Below are 20,125 nucleotides of genomic sequence, written 5' to 3' on the forward strand. Positions count from 1 at the left end.
ATCAACACTCTGTTAGCCGGACAACAGAGCTCTACCTCTGTTGCTCTCTGTAGGGATACGTTTCTCTTCGCCTTGGCCATCGGCTGTGCTCGGCAGCTGCACGAGTCCTTGCCGAGCTCCACGAACTCCGCGACGAAGCTCGTTCGGCAGTCGGCACTGCTGACGAATGGCAGCGATTATCGCCCTTCGAGGACTTTGTGTAATCAGTGCGTCCTGCTAAGCAAATTAGTTTAGTATGGTTTTAGTGCGCAACGCTGACGGTCGCGCTGGCTCGCAGCTCTGCTCAACACGTTAGTGCCGAAAGTCCACGCGTTCGCGCTTCGTCACTCGAGTGAGAGGACGCTTCATTCAACTCCGCGAGACCGCGCTTCCGAATCCCTATCGCAGGACAATAGCCCATTACCGAACGTAAGCGGAAGAAACAGCCAGAGTTAAATAAATAAATAAATAAGTGCAAGAAGACACGACTGGAGACGCTGGCTGCCAACTCCAATTTCGTACTTCATTTTTCACGGCCCGCTTAACGCAAATTGTGCCGGTCCTGGCTCCTTGCTGGGCACCGAGGTCCTGCCTGTTTACCCTTGCATCCTGGCCTCCCCTCCCTTGCTGATTGCATTCTTGGTGGCAAGTCGAGCGTGGCTCATTAAATGGCTGGCTGAAAAAAACGAGAGTAGACTGCAAGACCGACTTGCGGGAAAACAATCACAGCATTCCTCTCGGTTTGTAGAGCCTGCGAATGGCATTTATAGAAGGGCCCTAGCCCTAGGGGCCCCGTGAAATTGCGGTATTTTATTCGTAATTTCCCTTTGACTGTCACGCCAATTGAATTAATTCCACCGAGGAATTTAGGATTTAATTTGACATTTAATTATTGCAATTAAAAGTGGCCTGCAAAGAGCAGCATTAACAAAAAAAGCGTGCAGGGGAGATAAAACGAGCAGGATTATTATTATCACACCGTTCAAAGCGGAATTATGAAATTTGTTTGGAAAAAATGTAATTACTGTTGAAAGTGCTTGACAACATGAAGCCGTGTTGCGTTACGTCTGCGGTTTGCACTAAAAACCTCTCTTAAAAACTGTTTGATTAAATGGACCTTTGAAGTAGTTTTAACATAGCATAATAACACATGAATCCAATAGCATAAAGCTGCTTTGCAATCGGTAATTTTTTAACACAACCAAAAAGCAGGTAAACTGCAAATGGAAAACATTACCTGCTTTGATATGTGGCTATAAATTTTATTTTCTGCAATTATATATATATCTGCTCAGATCACGGGATTATTTTATTCAGTCCTTACACTTTAAATGGGAAATGAGTGCACCTACGCATATTATTAAGTAACACTTCTTCTACAAAGGTTTTAAGTGTAGTTCTGAATTGATTTAATTGATCAATAAACTAACAAAGCTAAACGCTAGGTGTCGTGGCGCTGGCGAAAGTCCTGCAATTTTATTTTATATGAAATTTGTTATAAATTAAATTGTTGTTCGTATTTCCAAACATTCGTTAATGGAAACCTTTAACTGCAAAATAGAATTTAAATCGGTTGTCAATTTCACCAATCCAACCGTTTAACTGTAGATTTGATTTATTGATCAGTTATTTTTTTCAAGTACATTAGTCATAATTTGTTAATAAATATATTATTTTTTCACTGCCCTTAAAAAACACCTTATGATTGAGGTCAGGCCCATGTTAATCTACTTCTAATATGATGGAAAAAATAGCCAAGAAAAAGTAGTCCACTCATTGATTTTATAAACTATTTATACCCGTTAGAGTAAAAGGGTATACTAGATAAAGTATATATATTCTTGGTCAGGATCACTAGCCGAGTCGATATGAGCACTGAAATCTCGGAAACTATAAAAGCTAGAATACCCAACGGTTACAGAACGCATCTGCTGAAATAGCCGGTAGGTTGCGCCCTAAAATATCGCTTTGCTGCTTATATATCTCCAAAATGCGAAACTCTATGGTATCAGCTAACTTTTTGATAACTCTTGTTCGTTTGTAACTCGGAAACAATTTGAACGCATCTGTAGTGAAGGGCAAGCAGCAGTCGAGCTTTAGCCAAATTAATGGGCACCCACGTCAAGTGTCAGAACATTGCAATGCATTTGGGGGAATGCAGCAACATTCGGCTTTGTTGTGTCTACAAATTTGCGGAGCGCTGCTCGTCAGTGCTAATGAATAGGTGGGGAGTTTTGAGAGAAATTATCAAATAAAACGGGTAGCGAACCACACAATTACACACAATATTTTGGCCCACACACGTACACACCCCCCAAGCGGAAGCCGTATAAACAACATGAACATGAAATTTGGCTGGCGAAAGCATGTACATTATGAGCATACTATGCAACACATACATATGTAGGAGGTAGCGGAATGCCTTCCAATAAAAGACATAAAATATGCGAGGACACACACACTGGCGCTCGCCCCGACCAGCACCAACACACATGCACAGGCGGATGAAATGCCCGCAGTGAGTGTGGGAAATATTTTATGCACTTTATGCGGCCTGGACGCCGCTTGCTGCTGGGGATCGCTAATTAGGCAATATGCACTTGATTGTGTTATAATCATTAAAACCGGAAATGCATGGCCAAGCCACATAACACAAACGAGCGCAAACTCTCAGCCACACGCGCACGCACACCCAAACTCACACAGATGCGTACATGTGTGCTGTCAGGTTGCTGCATACTTTCTGGCTGGCGCAAAAATGTTTTACCGAACTTTTGCATTTCCATCACAGAAGCCACTCCTAAGTCCTCGGGCGATTTTGTGTTTTTCGGGCAAATTATTTCGGAAACATTAATTAAATCCTTGAAGGGAGTTTTAAAGGTCCCGAAAACGGCTGGTTGTACTCGAATATGACGGAAAGTCACATCAATGGCCGCGCCGGAAACGGAAGTAGAGGAAAGCAAACACGTGTCGGAAAAATGTCTGCTAGCAACATTGTTTGCTTGTGTGTGAGTCAATACACTTACACCCGCACACACACACACACCCTCACAGGGGGCAACCGTATTGCATATGTAAAGCGGCTTGTAAGCTGGCCAATTTTTTATGCATTTATGCATTTTCCTCCCTGCTGCAGCTGCACTGCCCGATTTTTCCTTTTTTATTAAAGTTGCCCGCTAAGAAAAGCGCAGAAACCACACCAACAACCGGCCACGCCCCCTCGGCGAGCTGTTGCCCACGAGCAAACGCCATTTTGTAGGTTAATCAAATGCAAGGCGAGGAAAATGCACAGGCTGCATGGCAGTGGCAACACGATGCTTCTGGCCAGCTAGTGCGAGCGGGCGTTGGAGCAAACATTTTGCCATCTTTTTGTACACGCATTTCGCATGGCTTGTTATATTAAAAGAAATTTCCCAGCCGAGGAGAGACAGAGCGAGAAAGGACAAGGAAGCGTCATGGCAACTGACAGCCGAGATGGACGGGGCTGTGATTTGATTTTTATTCCGAGCGATGCACAACAGCAGCTGGCACCCAGTGGACAGATGAATTATGGCAAATGATGTAAACGCAGGCTCTAATTAAACCGAGTGCCAAGAAACTGGAAATGTGTTAAGTGCTTGTTTAAAACACTCATTTTCGCCTCCAGCAATAAGAAATAGGGAGTGTTATAGTTGTCGTTTTAAATATCAAATAAAAGTGCATTCATTATATATTAATACTCATTTCAATGGACCCTATAACTATTTCATTGTTTAGCAAAGATAACAATATATAATATATAAAATATCCGGGTCTAGAAATGGAAGGAGTTTTTAACAAGATTTTTTTTTTAAACCAGAAGCTTTTTATAACTTTGAGCTATATTAAACTCTATCTTATTTCAAGTTAACAAAATAGAAGGTTAACCAAATTTAATAAAACTTTTTTTGATGTCCTTATTTTAGCCGAAGAAACTTTATCTTATTTTTAAACAAAAGTAAAAACCTGTAAAAAAAATAAATATTATTACTTTATTACTTTATTTAAACATCTTAGATGTGATACCCAAAGAATTTTACCAGTTGGCATAAGTAGATGGTGTAATTAAAATCCCAGTTTACTAGCTTATTTACTATCGACAAACAGACGAGACAACAACAGTTTATGCAATGGCTTTAAAAATTATTGACTGAATTATTGACTGAAATTTATCATAAATAGATGACTCCACGAAGAAAACGTCAGAAAGATAAATACTCTAATTCAGCTGCAATCCGAGCATATTTTCATTGGCAAAAAGTGCTGGTGGAGATTAAGCTTAATTTAATGCCATTTTCTGCATATTACCAGCGACAGTCACGGAACTCCAGGAGGAAGCCAGCAGCAAGAAGAACCCCCGCCATTCCAGGTGACACAAACAAGCCATTTATTTGGCATTCTGCTGCAGTTTTTGACACGCGAATGTAGCAAAACGCTTCCAAAAGAGAATGTCAAATAAAAACGGGGAAAATGCGGATAAGAGGAAAATGCACAAGCAGACGGAGTCGTGGAAAATATGGATGCGGACGGAGCGAGGGAAAAACTAGTTTTATAAGTGTATTAGGCACGAGGAACTGTAAGTCGGGACTAGTCGACTAGCTTCTTATTGGCAATAGATAAAAGGAGAATTGATGGATACAGATGGTTACTAGGTTAATAAAAAAGATTTGTATAATTTTACCGAAATTTAAAATAATTTTGAAGTTAAACTTTTCAAAAATTGGTTATACTCTAAAGATTATAAACATTTAGGACATAAAGTGTTATTGTTTTGCTTAGAAATACAATGTTTTGCATAATGCGACAGGAATTCGATTCGCCCCATCACTCCACCAATAAGGGGTATGTAAATGCAGGGTCCACAGGGAGGTATCATTTGTTATTTCATTTCCGAAGCAAGACAGCGGAAAAGCCCGAGAAATCAAGAATTCCGTGGATTAGCAACTGTCATTGACAGTTGGAAATCATAGACGCCATTTAGCTGGCTGCAAATTGCTGGCCGCATTTCTTTGTTTGTCATTTAACGATTAACAGCTGGCGATAAACAGAGCGAAACAAAATGGCCAAAACAAAGGCTGTCCCACAGCCAGCGGAATGAAAACAGTCGAAGGTAAAACACCACCCAGCCGTCAAATAGAAATGTTAATGGCACAACCAGGCCCACGTTGAGGAGGTGTCAATTGGCTTGATACCTTGACTTTATACTTGGCCAAGATTGCCCCGTTTGCCTGGGCATTTTGTGCTCTCTTCTGGCCAGGCTATTTATCATTATGACGTTGGCGGACTTGGCCGGCCTGATTTGCCTTGGGAGCAGCAGATGGGTCCCGGGCCTCTGAGCTGTTTGCCGAAGATAACGAACCGATGAACGGAACAATGGCCAGTCATAATGCGATGCTAGGCCCGACCTGAGTGCACTCACTGGGGAATCTTCTTAAAGAGGGATATCACGCATAGTTTGCATGAAGTTACTTAAGATGCTTCCCAGCACTGTCAAAACATATCCAAGACTTTAAAACCATGAAAAATAGTAATATTATACCTATACAAATAATTAGATTTTAAATTTCATAAGGTTACAATATTCTTTCTTATACAGAACCCATTTATTGGATCTAAAAACGTACAGAAATATTTGTTGATACAATTATTAATATTAATGTTAATAATGCTATTACTTACTATAGTTGGTTACAGTACAGTCAATTTAAGCATTTTCTTTATGATGTGCTACATTTTATCAAAGTGGTTTGTTTTCCTGAAGTTTCTAGTACATTGACAAACAGTATTATTCATAAAATTTTAGTCAGATTTATATTGAATCATGTTCTCTTATAAAAAAGCCTCAAAGTTAATCACTGGACTTACCTGTCCGTCAAGTTTTTCTGTTTTTTACTCCCGTACACCCATAAATGCCAAGTCAACTCGCTGGGCAGCTGTCACCTGCGTAAAAGTAACCCCTCCCTGGGACATCCCAGTGGGATTCGGTTGTTATGCAGCATGTCAACCATTTAAGCCAATTTATTAAGGAAGACGTCATTTGTCACATTTCGTTCAAGTTTTCAGCACACTCCTGCTGTCTCCTCCACTCCGTCCACTCTCTTTATACTTTCACCCTTTTTCGCAGCTCTTTGTGACCGCTATCTTTATGATTTTTCCAGCGAACATAGAAAATAAAAAAGCCAGGCAATCCCGTCGAACAATGCCATTAATGGCCAAAGGCCACACGAAGTGACAAAATTCGGACAAAAGAATAATAATAACAGAGCTCCGCTGGGCGATATTATTTTTTGTTATATTTATTTCCACCTGGTCGGAAGATTATGAAACAGCGAAATGGTCCGTGGACAAGGATGATCAACGGTGGCAGCATAAAGCTGATAGCGGCAATATTAATAACGAAAATGGCAGACCCTTTTCCTTTTCCTTTGCCCACCGACCCATCGATAAAACGTCAGGGCGGAAAATCATGGCCAGGGATCTGACCGCAATTAGTTGATTGCCAGCACTCAATTTCTTCAAAGATGGAAAGTGCTTTCAATTCCATAAGCGAGAGCACTCCCAACTCCTGCTCGCTATCTGTCCTTAACCATCTCTGGAACTTACTATGGGCCACACTCGACGGGAAATTAAACTTGTCCAAAAGTTTAAATGCCTTTCTGCCGCTTTCCGTTGCGATGCGCTTGACTTTTGTTTTCAAGTTTCCTCAGATTCCCCATTGGCCTGGTTGGGTCCTCTCCTTTCTCCTTTCAACCGACTTCCCCCATCTAATATGGCCGCACCCAGCAATTAAAGAAAGCTCCGGCCTCAGCATACAAAATTTATAAAATGATACATGTAGCAGAGAGACCAGCAGGAAACCGTCCTGTAGGGAGGGTGGCAAGTACATACGTAACCGAAAACGACTTGCGGCTTGAAAATGTTGCATTCTGCTTATGTGGTGGTAAATGAAGCACGTCAAGTTGCCCATACGCCTCGTTGGCTTGCCCCAATTGAATAAACCATTTGCGTTTTTCAAGGGCCTCCTTGACTCCTGCGACTCTACGTCGGCATTGCAGCCAGTTAAAATGTGAACATTTCAACAAAGGAAAGGATTTCTGCGTGAGTGGATGAAATTTTAAGCAAGCACTTCTAAAATTGCCTAGTAAAAGCCCTGGACCTACAATTATTACTTCGAAAAATCCAAACAGGAACTTTAATAAACTGAGAAATTATTTCAAAAATGGCTGTTTCCTACCTATGTTTTTCTATTTTGCTTGATATAAGAAACTTCCATTTCAAACCGTTTATTATTGAAGATAATTGAATAAATGATATGAATTATATATCATAAACGTCAAAATAACTATTATCTTCCGATCAATATTATGGGAAGGCCATAAATAATTATTATTTTATGATCACAAACTTTTAAATATCTGTGTGGATCTTCTTTTGAACTCCCAATAAGATCGCAAATTCTTCAGAGGAAGAACTACCAATAATTACCAAGATTGCCCCAAAGAACTCATTTAGTTCGGTTTATTACTAAAAATTAATATATGTATGTTAAAAAACAAATAAATATATTTAAATCTTCTTAAATAATATTAGTTTTCGCGTCCTAGTAAATTACTAATAAATTATCGATTTTATAATTGCATTTGAATAAGCTGTAATTGTCAATTCGCGACACTTTAACCTTTCAGCACAGTTTGTTCACTGTTAACAGATTTTCCCCCCACCTTTCCCCTAACACACAATTCTGCATAATGTATGAAGACAAAAACTATGGCAGCCCGCAGAGTTTAAGGGACTGAGTGGGTGCATTTGTAATCGAATAATTATTTAATAATAAAATGATATACAATTACTGCAGCGCAAAGCGAAGTATAATAGGCGCGTTAAAAAATTAATGGCATACCACTCATTGCTGATACATTGTTTGCATGCGTTGAATATGGTTTTTCTTTTTTATGTTTTTAGGTGCACAACATCCGCAGGGGCCTCAAATTCTGGTTTATCAACTGCAGTAATGCATTGGGAATGTTTTCCAACCTCTCGGCCCGCGGCTGAGCAACAAGATGAGCATAAATATTTGATAATTAAGGAAAATCGAAAGTGAAGAGCCAAAATCGTAACAGAAGTTGCCGTTGCAAGTGGCAAGGCAATCAGAGCGACAAGGAAAACGCAATTACGGAGGAAGACGAGGACAGACCGTAGAGGAAGAGCCCGGACCGGCGTTAGCAAATAAAAAATGGAAATTAAAATATTTCCGCTGACAGCGGATGCAGCGACAATTGCCGCGCGTCGCCAGCAGCGGCGGCGTGGAAACGCGGGGAAACTGCAGCGGATGCGAAAAATGCCGGAAATATCCTCACGGCTAATTGTTGCCGCTGCCACCGCCGCCGCCGCAGCCTCGATTATCTGCCTGTCCCTCTCGCTCTCGCTGCCCGTCGCCGTGGTCGCCGCCCAGGAGAGCGACGACGAGGGCGAGCTGCACCACCTGGAGCAGATGCACCACAAGCACCAGGACTTCATCATCGGCGAGTCCGAGGAGCACGATCATATCGCCCACCACTTGGGTGAGTAGCTACTCTATTAACTAAGGGGGTAATCACTTATAATTAACTAATTAGCACACAAAGGATAGAACTGATTACTGATTAACTTTTACATTCAATCATGGGAAATAAATATAAAAATGGGGAAATCGCCGCTTTAAGGAACCCCAACCAATCTCTGTCCCAAAAGTCTTACAGTTTTTTGTAATCAAATTTTTAAACAGATAAACGAATTAAATCCATAGATTTCTTATTATATCATATATATTTTCCACCTTGATTTAATTATTTTAAAATTCAATGTTTAGATATTGTTTTAGTATTACTTTTCAGTGTAAAATTTAATATATTTTTAAAACAATAGTAAGTGCATACTTTTGTTTTAAAAATATATGTTAATTTATGATTTAAGATTTTATTTTAAACTTAGGAGACTTGAAACTTTTCAAATTCAATCGTGTATTTTGATTTCATTAAACACTCATTTTTTTACTTTTATTTGTGGGTGAAGAAGTGATTCAATTACTATTAATTTAAAAATTCATGTCAATTTCAGATTTGAAATTTTGATTTAAATTTAAGTAACTAGTTTATTTATTTGGCAAGCTTATTGTATTAGACAAATACATTGTACTACTAATATTTGGCGCTTTTGCTTTTTTGTGTTTTTGGAGAATTGACCTTGTTAATGGGCTGGAAACTTTAAACATTTTTTACGGTCAATTGAATAGACGCATTTGTTTGTTAATTTTAATTTATTGTTTCTATTTACTAGTAGATTTTGTTTATGGAGACAGATTGCGTTGTCGATTCTGTCCATTGTGTCACTATAAGAAGTGTACTTGATACAATATCTATGGAATCGCTTTCAAATAGGTTTATCATTCTCGGAATACTTTCCTTGCCCATTGTAATCGAACCGGGCCTTGGCACTTTCCATAAGCTTTGACTGGCCGGTCGCAAGGTCAACTTTGACGCCTTTGCCAAGTGCTAACAAAAAGTTTTGAGTGGCTTAAACTCTGCACCCGCGCCAAAGCTATCTGGATGTCATTCGAAGTGAATTATGTGACTGGCAGTCTGACCGGGCCCGAAAAACAGCTTGGCTCATTGGGCACATGCTGGGGCAGGAAGGGCAGTAAGGATGGATAAACGCTGCGGGGCGGAAGGGGCCGAAAGCACGTGCTTGGTTAGCTTTAGTGGCTGTTTAAGTTGTCATTGTCCGCCCAGAGCCCACAGCATAATTAAGGGGCACACATGGCGTATGCGTATTCCGGCTCACTCCTCGTCTTTTGGCCCCTGCAACCCGTGCGCACACCAAACACACATCGCACACACCCCCTCACACACACAAGTGACCACTTAAGTTTCCTTTGTCTACAGCTTGTGGGCAACAAGCCGAATCCTGCGCCTTCGCAGCCCGAGTCCTCCCTTCGCAGCCTTCTGCCAGGACGGCTCAACAAGTGGACAAACGTTGACATTGCACACAATGTCCAACCTCTGAAAATATATTCTCTTCCTCGGCGAGTATGTGCCCGTGTTTGTGTGTGCGCTTACTCCTGGGTCACTGTCTACTTATGACAAAAAGTGATTGACATTGTGATTGATGGCACTTTGGGTCGTCAGTTTCTGGGTTTATGTCTCGACATGATGACCAACTATTCCGTTCTGTGACCCATGAATTTTTCGAAAAGGGTTTTTGGCGAAGTGAGTTTCCTTGGGCTGAAGGGGATTTGCATGTGGGTTTGTAAAGAGCTTTGTTGGTTTTATGGGGGTACTGTAAATATTGTGCAGAAATAATCTTAGCATAATTAAGCGGGCTTTCAATTTGGCTTCTTGTGTCGTATTATCAATTATGAAACCAACGTATCTATATTATATTTGCCATGAATATCTTCTGTTCACCCTGTCAAATTAATCTACTTTATTTGTTTTCTTGGGGTAAGCCAAATTTAAAAGTCAATAAGCAGAAAGTGAAAACTATCATATGTCTGCCTTCTAGTCTCAAAAACCCACAATTGGCATCTGATAATTTGGCCAAGAACCGCTTTAATCAAATTTGATATTTGTAGAGCCTATCCATATATTTTTTTGTATTGTAAATTCAATTTATTTGAAGAATGATAGAGCAGTTTCCGATTTTTAAACCAACCATTTCATAAGTTAAGGTCAGAATTTCGCACATAAGGCTTCTGCTAAGAATGGGGAAGCCGTGCCCAAAGGATTCTCGTATCTGTTTTGAAATTGGTTAACAGAGTAACGGGTATCCGAAACTCGAGGAACTTCCCCTTGTTTTCAGCTGAAATTGCCGCTGATGTGCCAGCAATTGTTTGACAATTTTTCAACAATTTCCACGGACTGCAAAAATTTGTCACCCTGTGCGCCACATGCCTTCTATGTCAATTCCCTTTTATTCGCAGCCATTTTCCAGTTGTCTATTCCTGTGTGTGTGATGTTTTTTCACACGCTTCCTGGCTGCAACTAAAAGTATGCAGTACTTTTTCGCGCAGCCAGGACTCGCAGGACATCCAGGACCTGCAGCCGAGCGTATGAGCTGCCGAGTGGAACGGTAATCAAAATGGGGTGGTGAACAATCACGGGAACTGTTGGCCTTTGAGGCTATGTGTGTGCTGTCGTTTATTTGCCTTAGTTCTTGTAATTTGTGTTTTATGTTGGCCTGGCCCACTGTTGTTTTTCGTTCGCTGTTGCGCTTTTTTCGGCTCTTGCCTCCTGGCGTGTACTTGTTTAAGCTTCAATTTTTGTTTCCACTGCCCGTTTGAAGATGCCTTTGTAGTTGGCTTCCACCTACCAGTTTTTTTCCTCCACAAGCTCAGTCAAATTTAATTTCCCCAGCGGACTCCTAGGTTTTGTATTTATCTCGACAGACTTCAAAAGCGCCGCTCAGCTCAATTAGCCGAAAAGTTTTCGTTTCCCACGCAGAAATCGCCAGTGAATTTAAAGCACAGTCGTCTCCATTCTGGGAACTTCATCCCTCTGTTGGCCGCGGGAAGTGCAAGAAAGTTGCAGCAAAGTGAGATCAGGTTTCTCGCTTTCGGCGATGCCACATCTTTATCCACGTCCTCCCAAACTGATGTGCTGCCAAAGCTGGCTTAGAAACTTGGCCAGCGGGAGATTGATGACCGGGCCGTGAAGGTGTTGCGCGTTTTCAGATAAGACCCATCTGGATTTGGGGGTCCGTCGTCTGGAGTGTCCCCCTTCCATACTTGCTGTGTAAACCCGGCTAATTGGAATCATTAGCCGGGCCAAGGCAAACACTTGGGAATCCTTGAGAATCATAGACAAATTTGCGCAAATTTTCGGGGCAGTTGTTGACACCTCCCAAAATGATAATCCGGTTCCTGTCTGGCAGGCCAATAAATCATCTGGGCCGCCGGCAGTGGAACAGACAGTGAAAGAGAATTGGCTTAAGTGCGTTAGGAAAATCAACAGCGGCTGTCGCTGGCAGCAGGTGCTCAGCTTCTCAGTCGGCGGGAGAACTCCCTTCCACCGCAAATAAAAGAGGAGCATATATTGAGATTTGCCTTCCAAGAAAAAACAAGAAAAACGCTCGTCCATAAGATTCCCTTTACTCAGCTAACTGGAGTGCGAATCGGCTGTTTCCGAGATTATATTTTTTTACAAACTTATAACTCTTAATAATTGTCCTGATTATATTTTTGGCCTGCAGATAGCTACTTATAATCGGTATGAGCGTTAGATTGGGCATGGCACTTCGCTGAAAGAAAAGTGGGAAAATAATGGAAAGCTGAAAATTTCAAGAATTCTGAGATGCTCTGAGTCAAAACCCCCACGCTTAATCTGATTATTGAAAGTGCTTTATTGTACATTCTTTTCGTCGAACCTAATATACCCGTTAATTTTAAGAGAAACGTGTATGAAAAGCAGTAAAAGGCCTAAAGCTTCGCCCGTATTTTTGTTGCATAATTTTCGGCGCTCTGGCAAAATATATATTTTCATTTGTTTGCCCTTGTTTTTTTTCAGTTCTGTTTTGGCTACGCCTTCGCCGTGTTTTGGGCTGTCCCTGTTTCCTGTAACTGCGTGTTCCTTTTCCGGTTCCGCCCCTCCCCCCTTTCACCACCCCCCGCAGCCTGCCACATTGTCTGCCAGCGACAATGTTCGGATGGGAAAATTTAAGGCATATTTCTTGGCGCTGGGCCGCGGCAAAAATGGCATAATAAATAAATCTACTTTGAATTAGCGCCATTTACTTTACATTTATTCTCTGCCGCCGTGCAATTTATAGCGCTCAACGCACTCTTCCCTAGCCTTCATTTTCGGTCTTTTTTATTTCAAGATATTTTTGCGTTTGTTGTTTCTGTCGTTTCAATTTGGCGGCGCGTGCTTTTTGGCTAATGAAGTTTTGAGGTTAGACAGCAGGAAAATGGGAGCTGCCTGGAGGTGTGCAGCTAAGTGGACATGAATTGGGACCCGCTTTAAGATTTTGAGTAGGTAATGTTAGGGATTTAAATCGGGGAGAATGTTTGCTTATTTTCGTTTCGAATGTTTTCAAAGCTTTTAATGTGTCTAATATTTTATTCATGCCGTTGTTCAGAAGTATTGCATTACCTTGTATTAGCTATTCAAGTAATCAAACGTTGAGCATTTAAGGATAAGAGCAAGGCAGGTAATACGGCTATGAAACGAGAATGAGAATATGGTACTAAAAATATCAAAATGATTTACTTTATCTTCTCAAGAATAACCATCTAGCTTTCGATTGCCAAATAAAGAAATATCGTTTCCATATTCTTGGATATAGTCTTAAACATCAAAACTATTAATCATTTAGCACAGCCAAAGAAAACAGGTTATTATATATGAAGTTAAGACACCAAGAAAGCGGCTGGGCTTCAAGGTCTAACTGAAAACGACAGACAATAATTCTCACCGTACCTCGAAGCCTTATCAAAGATTCCGACGTTCTATTGCCCCCTCGCATCTCAGTCGAAATCGCTACACAGTTGCGGGCAGCACAATCCCCAGATCCTAAACTCCTCCATCCCCGTCCTTCATTAGGTCTCGCTCTGTGAATCTTTCACGGTCACGTCGTATTGCCTGCAAATCACGTCATACTGAGCACAAAAAGAGCAACAAATGCAGGCCAGAATGGGTAACTTTTTGTGCAACTTTCGGAACACTTTCTTTCGTATTTGGGGTTTTTCCGTGCGCTGTCTCGAGCGGAGGCACGTAGCAGTCTCTGAAAACATTGGTTGGCCCGCTCGATGCGTTTTCCATGTATGCACATCCACCGAAAGCCACAAGAAGCGAGGAGTCCTGGAGATCTTGCAATGGGGAGTGCCGGGCGCCGGCAAGTATGCAACACAAAATATTACAAACGGCAGCAGGCAGTCCAGCAGTTGATTTTTGCCTGCTCCCCTTCGGGTTCCCCGCATGGCCCGATTTTCCAACTATTTCTCGAATAGACGTACAAGAAATCGAATTTATTGCACACTCTTGTGCGTTTGCGGCAGCCACAAAATGTATTTGCATTGCCAGCCAGCTGCGACAGATGTGGGAAAAGTCGGAAAATAAGGGAAGAGCTGGGAAGCCGAAACAGTTGCCTCCTGCCCAGTTAGCATGTGCTACACGTTTATTAAAATGCAAACGGTTGCGACTCGAGAAGTCGCAACACGAAAATTAATTGAAGATTCAACGTCTGTACTCGGCATTCAGTTCGCCTTGGTTCCCCCACCCCGGTCCCCGGCGAATGGGAATCCATTTGCGCTATTGACTCTTCTGTCTGCACGCACGGAGACCCGCTTTCAAGGTCTGCCCTGGTTATAGATGACATTATTTTATGGCGCTGCCGGAGCCGGAGTAACCGGAAAATACGATACAAAAGTATGTGTGCCAAGGTGCTGGGAAATCAATAACCAAATAGTCGGCAACTTGGGAAAATATCATTTTCGTTTGGCAAAAGAACTAGATACAGTTTCTTCGATGAATTTCAGCCCCAGGTGACTCCGGTGTTTCAGTAAAGTTTAAATTTGACTTAAAGCCAAATACATTGGCTTCTTAATTAACTTATCCGATTTCTATTTACACTGGCCAAATTTCCCCAAGGCTTCCAGCCCTGCGGTTTCCACATTCGAAGCGCGACCTCATAAACGTAAATCTATTTACCCATTTGCAGGCATTTGCTAAATATTTTATGACGCGTGCCGGGAAATGCATTTTACCTGTTACCTCGGGGAATCGACCCCAACCCCGCCCCCTCTCGAACCCCTTTCAATCGATTTCAGCTGCCGCACAGAGGCAGCTGCACAAAAGTCAAATTGCAACTTCATTTTGTGGCTGTGAAAATTACAAGCTGAGCGTCTGCAGGGAAAGGCGCTGAAAAGGCGACCTTAAATATTGGAAAAGTTCACGAAACGAGAAGTTTGCCGCCCCTTAACCCTTGGCATTCTCTGGGCGTGTTGGGTGCGGTTTTTGGGGTTTTTTAGCTTGCCAATTTTAAGGAGTGCGGACGAGCCGGGCTGGCTGTTTATATTCCTTACACACTGCTCTCCGCAAATTGAATTTGCACTAAGGATAACCAAGCCAATATTAACTACCTCTCTAAATGTACACTCTATCTCTCGTCTCTTCGTTCCATCTCCTGGCACTGGATAAACTCTCAACACTTTTCATGGCTCGATGGCACTCGGAACGAAATCTCGCAGCGGAAATGCAAAATAAGGATGAGCTACTTGAGGACATACGCGAGGATACGGCAGTCAATGCGATTCCCGAGAAAGGTGAGTCAGTTGCTATTCCAGCTCATCCCCGATCCCCTTCCTCACCCCCGATGGCCCGTGTCACACGGCTCGAATTTCCATATACACGATGGGTTTTCCAACCCATGCACATTGGCTTAAAATGCATGCAACGTATACCTTTATGTTCTTCAGTGCTTCATTTAATTGGGGATATTGTATTATCTGTTTTCTGGACGGTTGCCAGTGCATGATTTCAAGGTTGAAACTAATTATTTATTATAAGATTCATATGGCCGGGTGCCAACGCAACAACGAGCTAGAAGATAATTTATTTCGTGCCACCATTTTAAAACACCGCAAATTTGTTACGCACTCAACTTGAACTTACTTTTTAGGTTACAATTTTAAATTCACGCTTTCTATATATTTACATTCGGTTATTTACTTTAAACATATATAAAAATTACATTTACTAAACACGTTTTTTTGGCAGCTCGTTGCTAAAACTCTCTAGTTTATGTCGACAAAATGTAATATCTTCATCACCAAAAATCTCAGCTTTAAAGCAAAGAACACAAAATACAATGTATTTTAATTCCAGATTCCAAGTGAGCGCCTTTTAAAAATAAATTTTGTTTTCACATTTTAAATAAAATTAAAAACAAATAAAATTTAAAAGGTAGACAACGTTGTTTTGGATTTGTTTGTGACAAGATCTTGTTAAACTTGTTGAATCAGCAAAGCAGTTAGCCCGAAGACAATAATTAGTGTAATCTAATTCCTAAGCACCTGCCGATTGATTCCCTAATTATGAATATTAAGTGTAATTAATTGTAAGCCCCACGGTCACATTCACCTGCGCTTGCAGCCGTGCCGTTTTTATATCACTTAAACTTATCCCCAGTGTCGTCACGTGCTCAGTTCTTGTCAGAATCCAGCAGAATCCGCCCCCTCCCCCTACCCGCTGCCCCGTCCCCTCAAACGGCGCCATTAAGTCAGTTGCTTTCCCCGCGCTTTCCCGGCTTTCCCAGCTTTTCCCCCTCCCTCGAGTGTCTCTGAATGCGAGTTGCCTTGCTCTTGTAGCAGTCCTTTTGCTCGCTTTTAAATTTTATTTATTGTAAATTGTATTTGAAACGTGCTGAGGTTCAGTTTTCTCTGCAGAGAAGACGGCGGACAAATGTCAAGCTTGCCCTTGGCATGGATATGGGGAATACGTACATAAGTATGTATATGCATATATGGAGGATATGGGAAATGGGAGAAAATAAGGCGGCCTGCATGCGAGTGTGTGCGTGTATCTCGAGCACATCTCGTGCGAGTGTGTTAGTGTGTCGTGCAACTTAATAGAGTTGTTTAGCATTTAAATAGCGCCATTTGCTTGTTGTTGCTGCCTCTGGATGTTGCCGTTGCGCTTATTAAGTTGAAATGCTAGTCAAGTCGACTTGACTTAATAAAGTTGGCTTTAAGCAGCGGAAGGAAAGTGGGAAATTGTGCCTAGTGAGCTTGAGAAAGTGGTCCATTAGGCACTGGCAACTAAGCCAAAGCAGTTTATAATATCAGATGCGAGACTAGTTCGCAAATGAGATGTGACTTTCCGAATTTCTAGTTGCATCTGGGCACTTTAACTTCTCCCCAGTGAACACAAAGGTAGACAACATTTAAGTCGAGTTTGGGAGCTTCCCTTGAACTGTGTTTTTATTTTATTTCTGGCCACTAAGACCCCAAAGAAGAGGCTCTAAGCGGCGATTTGCAATCTCCTTGCTTACATCATAAACATTATGCTAAGCACCCAGTGTCAAGGGATCCCAGGGCTTTCGAAGGCATTTATCCACTTCAGATACAAAGCAAATGCCCCCATTAAATCCTAATTTCATATGCCCATAAATCCACTAAACAATCACACTTTCAATCCCGAAGACGAAGCGCAAAATATGTAACAAATTTCCCATATTCACACACGACCGCCCCGGAGAAAGTGTGTCATAAAGGACCCCACTCACGCAGGCATATCCTTATTGTGTTATTGTGTGGATACATGTGTGTATCAATAAGCGGAGGCAAATCAAATGAGTTGGCAAAAGGCGGCAGACGATGACAGAACAGTTTGCCAGGACGAACGGCTCGGCTCTGACGAATCGAACCGGAGCCTGTGTAATCGAGCTTATTAGTGGGGGCTACTTGGGACACGGTTCCATTATTGTTATCAAGTGAGGCGCGCGAGAGATACGACATGGAAGCCAAGGAATGCTCTTTCACACTTCATCCGCAGATTACGTTTCCCATTGAAAACTTCGCATTGGGATTTGGAACAGCTGCATGATAAGTGATAGAAAAAAACTCCAGGCCCACCCCTAGGCAACTTTTTATACAATTTGACTTAAATTTAAAGAAGAGATTTTTAATAAAAATAAGTGGTTATTAAATGTAATGATTTGGAGATATAATTTTCATTTAAATGCCTGTTAAAATATGGCTTGAAACACCTCAGTATATTAGCGAAAAAATAATTTCCATTTTTTTTTTTAATATATTTTATACCTAATAGAATTTATCGCTTTAAAACTATAAAAACACTGTCTTCGAATGCATGCACACTTAGGTATCGAATAGTTGGTGCCAAATGTGGTGGTAAATGATGAACCATATAATGATTAAGTACCCTAATGGTCTTTATTATTTGCGTTTGTTTACGCATCCTTCACCACCTACGCCTCATGAAAATGTAATCCTCCATGGATCTGTTGTCCGCCGGTAGAACGACTGCTAACCGGTCATTACCCTGCGTAAGTGAGGGTATCGTTGACAACTCGAAACGTGATGTTTAGGAAGAGATTAGGCGACAATAAACGGCGGGACGGGGACACACAGAAACGACAAGGAGAAAGTTGCGCATTTGCCCGCCGCAATTGAGATTTACGGCCGCATCAATAAACATCAAAAAATTCTCCCCCGCCCCTGCGCCACTTTCTTGGCCATCACCCTTGCTTATCGCCTTGTTTACGCATTTTAAGTACAAGATTGTTATGTGTTGATTTGCCTTAACCGATGCGTGCCCCGCATATGAGAAAAAGCCTCCGTCTGGCCGGGCCCTACTTGTTTTGCCCCACCATCCTTGAATGTGTTCTTATTTTATTTTATTTTATTATTTTACTCCGCAGCGTATGCGAGGCGAAAACTTCGTTGAGGTTTCCGAGCATGTCAGCGACAAACAAGAGCAAACACAAACATAAAGCGGCGGCGTGAGGCGGCTAAGTTTTAAGCCTCCCCTCGCTCGGCTTTCCCCTTTGCGCTTCGCTAGCAGGACGACCGCAAATCTGTTGCATACTTGCGGGCGCGCCTTTAAAGTCAACGCGCTTTCCCAACGCTTCGCTGAGCATTCGCGTGGATGTGGGTGCGCTCGGGTGGGTGGGTGCGTTAGCGTGGGTGGCGGGGTCTCGGGGTGCTCCGCTTTGATTGACTGGTTGAGAACTGGCTGACAGGCCAGTCCAGGCCACGATTGTTGATGTTGATGTTGACGTGGGTTATGCAAAACACGACGGAATGGTCTCCACTGATACTGCTATCTGATCCAAGTTGGGGTCCCCAATTGAATGGAATTAAATGCAATATTCATTGGGTCTCATTAAATTACATTGTGCAGGCCTCCGTATAATTTACATTTTTGTAGGGATGCTAAGGAAGTGCACGCTTGTCAGTAAATAAGTCTCTGTTTATCAATAAACATTTATAGCATCATTAGCATTTGTAATATTTTAAAGTTACCTTAATGGTTTTTCATTTCATAGTAACTGCCTCAAGAATTTTTTTTCTAATTGTAGTAATTAATTATCTCTATAAAATTTTCATTTCATAATAAGTTCCTCAACAATTTTCTTTTTTAATGTACTGGTTAGCGTGTTGTTTTGATAGTCGGATTATCTTAGAAAAAAGGCTCTTAACTTAAAATCGGCACACATAAGTTAAGCTCCCCTATTCTAAGACAAGTTTGACAGTCGGTTTTATCAGTTTATCGCCATTGCAGCATGCATAGCTATTGAGAAGTTGCTCTTATGTCCATTCGAAACAAAGGTAGATACAGATGTTTCAGCCTTCAAATATAGGAAACAAGCTGATATGTACCTTGTTTTAGATTAGATTAAGAACAAGTCAGTAGTGCTAAGTACTTTTCTCCACTTTCTCGCAGATCTTCCAAAGTTCGGAGAGCTCTTGCAAAACGTGACGGTTCCCGTGAGTCGGGAGGCTATACTCCAGTGTGTAGTCGATAATTTGCAGACCTACAAGGTAAGTTTGGAACAAAACCCTAATGCGTTTCTCTTCTTGAACTCACACTGTACCAACAAAAAATTATTTTTATTTGAGTATTACGAAATTATAAATAGTCAGTAAATAACTTAAAATATTCTTTAAAAATACCCGAAACCATATTTTTAAAACTATTATTATATTTATTCAGTTATCAAACTGTTAACTACTTTGCACTGAACGCCCATTTATAATTTGGTTTGGCAGTATGTGACATAAAATATGATTTTCGGGTCAGTGTGCGCTGTCAGTCGAAACCATTTGCACTTCATCGGCTGGGACGTGGCAAAGTTCTTGGGCCTAGTTTTCCACCTTTGCGTGTCGTGCTTTTGGCTTGAGCTGACCCTTTTGTTGGGCACGTTCCGGAGCCCATGGGCGTTACTTTGATTTCGTGACACATTAAAAGGTAAACAAAAGGAAAAATAAATCCAATGAATTGCCGAAACGAAAATAGCAACTGCTATATTATCCCATTTTGTCAGTCCGTTTTGATACTATCTGGGCAGGTTATTAGAGCCCTTTGTACCGAATTGTTATGTCCAGCGATGTTATCATTATCACTGATGCATG

General features: G+C 41.5%; 1 protein-coding gene across 4 annotated transcripts in view; it reads left to right on the top strand.

Annotated features, from left to right (window-relative positions):
• Positions 1-255: 255 nt before the first annotated feature.
• The window catches only part of LOC108034327 (hemicentin-1), a 37,978-nt gene continuing 18,108 nt past the window's right edge, over positions 256-20,125 (top strand). The window contains exons 1-4 of one of the 4 annotated variants that reach the window (XM_017109203.3): positions 256-408; positions 7,960-8,558; positions 15,218-15,292; positions 19,437-19,534. In XM_017109203.3, coding sequence (XP_016964692.1) covers positions 8,231-8,558; positions 15,218-15,292; positions 19,437-19,534 — 501 coding nt within the window. In that variant the 5' untranslated portion in view covers positions 256-408; positions 7,960-8,230. Of the gene's footprint in view, positions 409-1,088; positions 1,192-7,077; positions 7,096-7,959; positions 8,559-15,217; positions 15,293-19,436; positions 19,535-20,125 lie in introns of those variants that run through there. The other 3 variants (XM_017109204.3, XM_017109205.3, XM_050885282.1) reach the window with 3 other exon arrangements.

The sequence above is a fragment of the Drosophila biarmipes genome, chromosome 2L (assembly GCF_025231255.1).
Source record: "Drosophila biarmipes strain raj3 chromosome 2L, RU_DBia_V1.1, whole genome shotgun sequence".
In the NCBI taxonomy this organism is placed as follows: Eukaryota; Metazoa; Arthropoda; class Insecta; order Diptera; family Drosophilidae; genus Drosophila; species Drosophila biarmipes.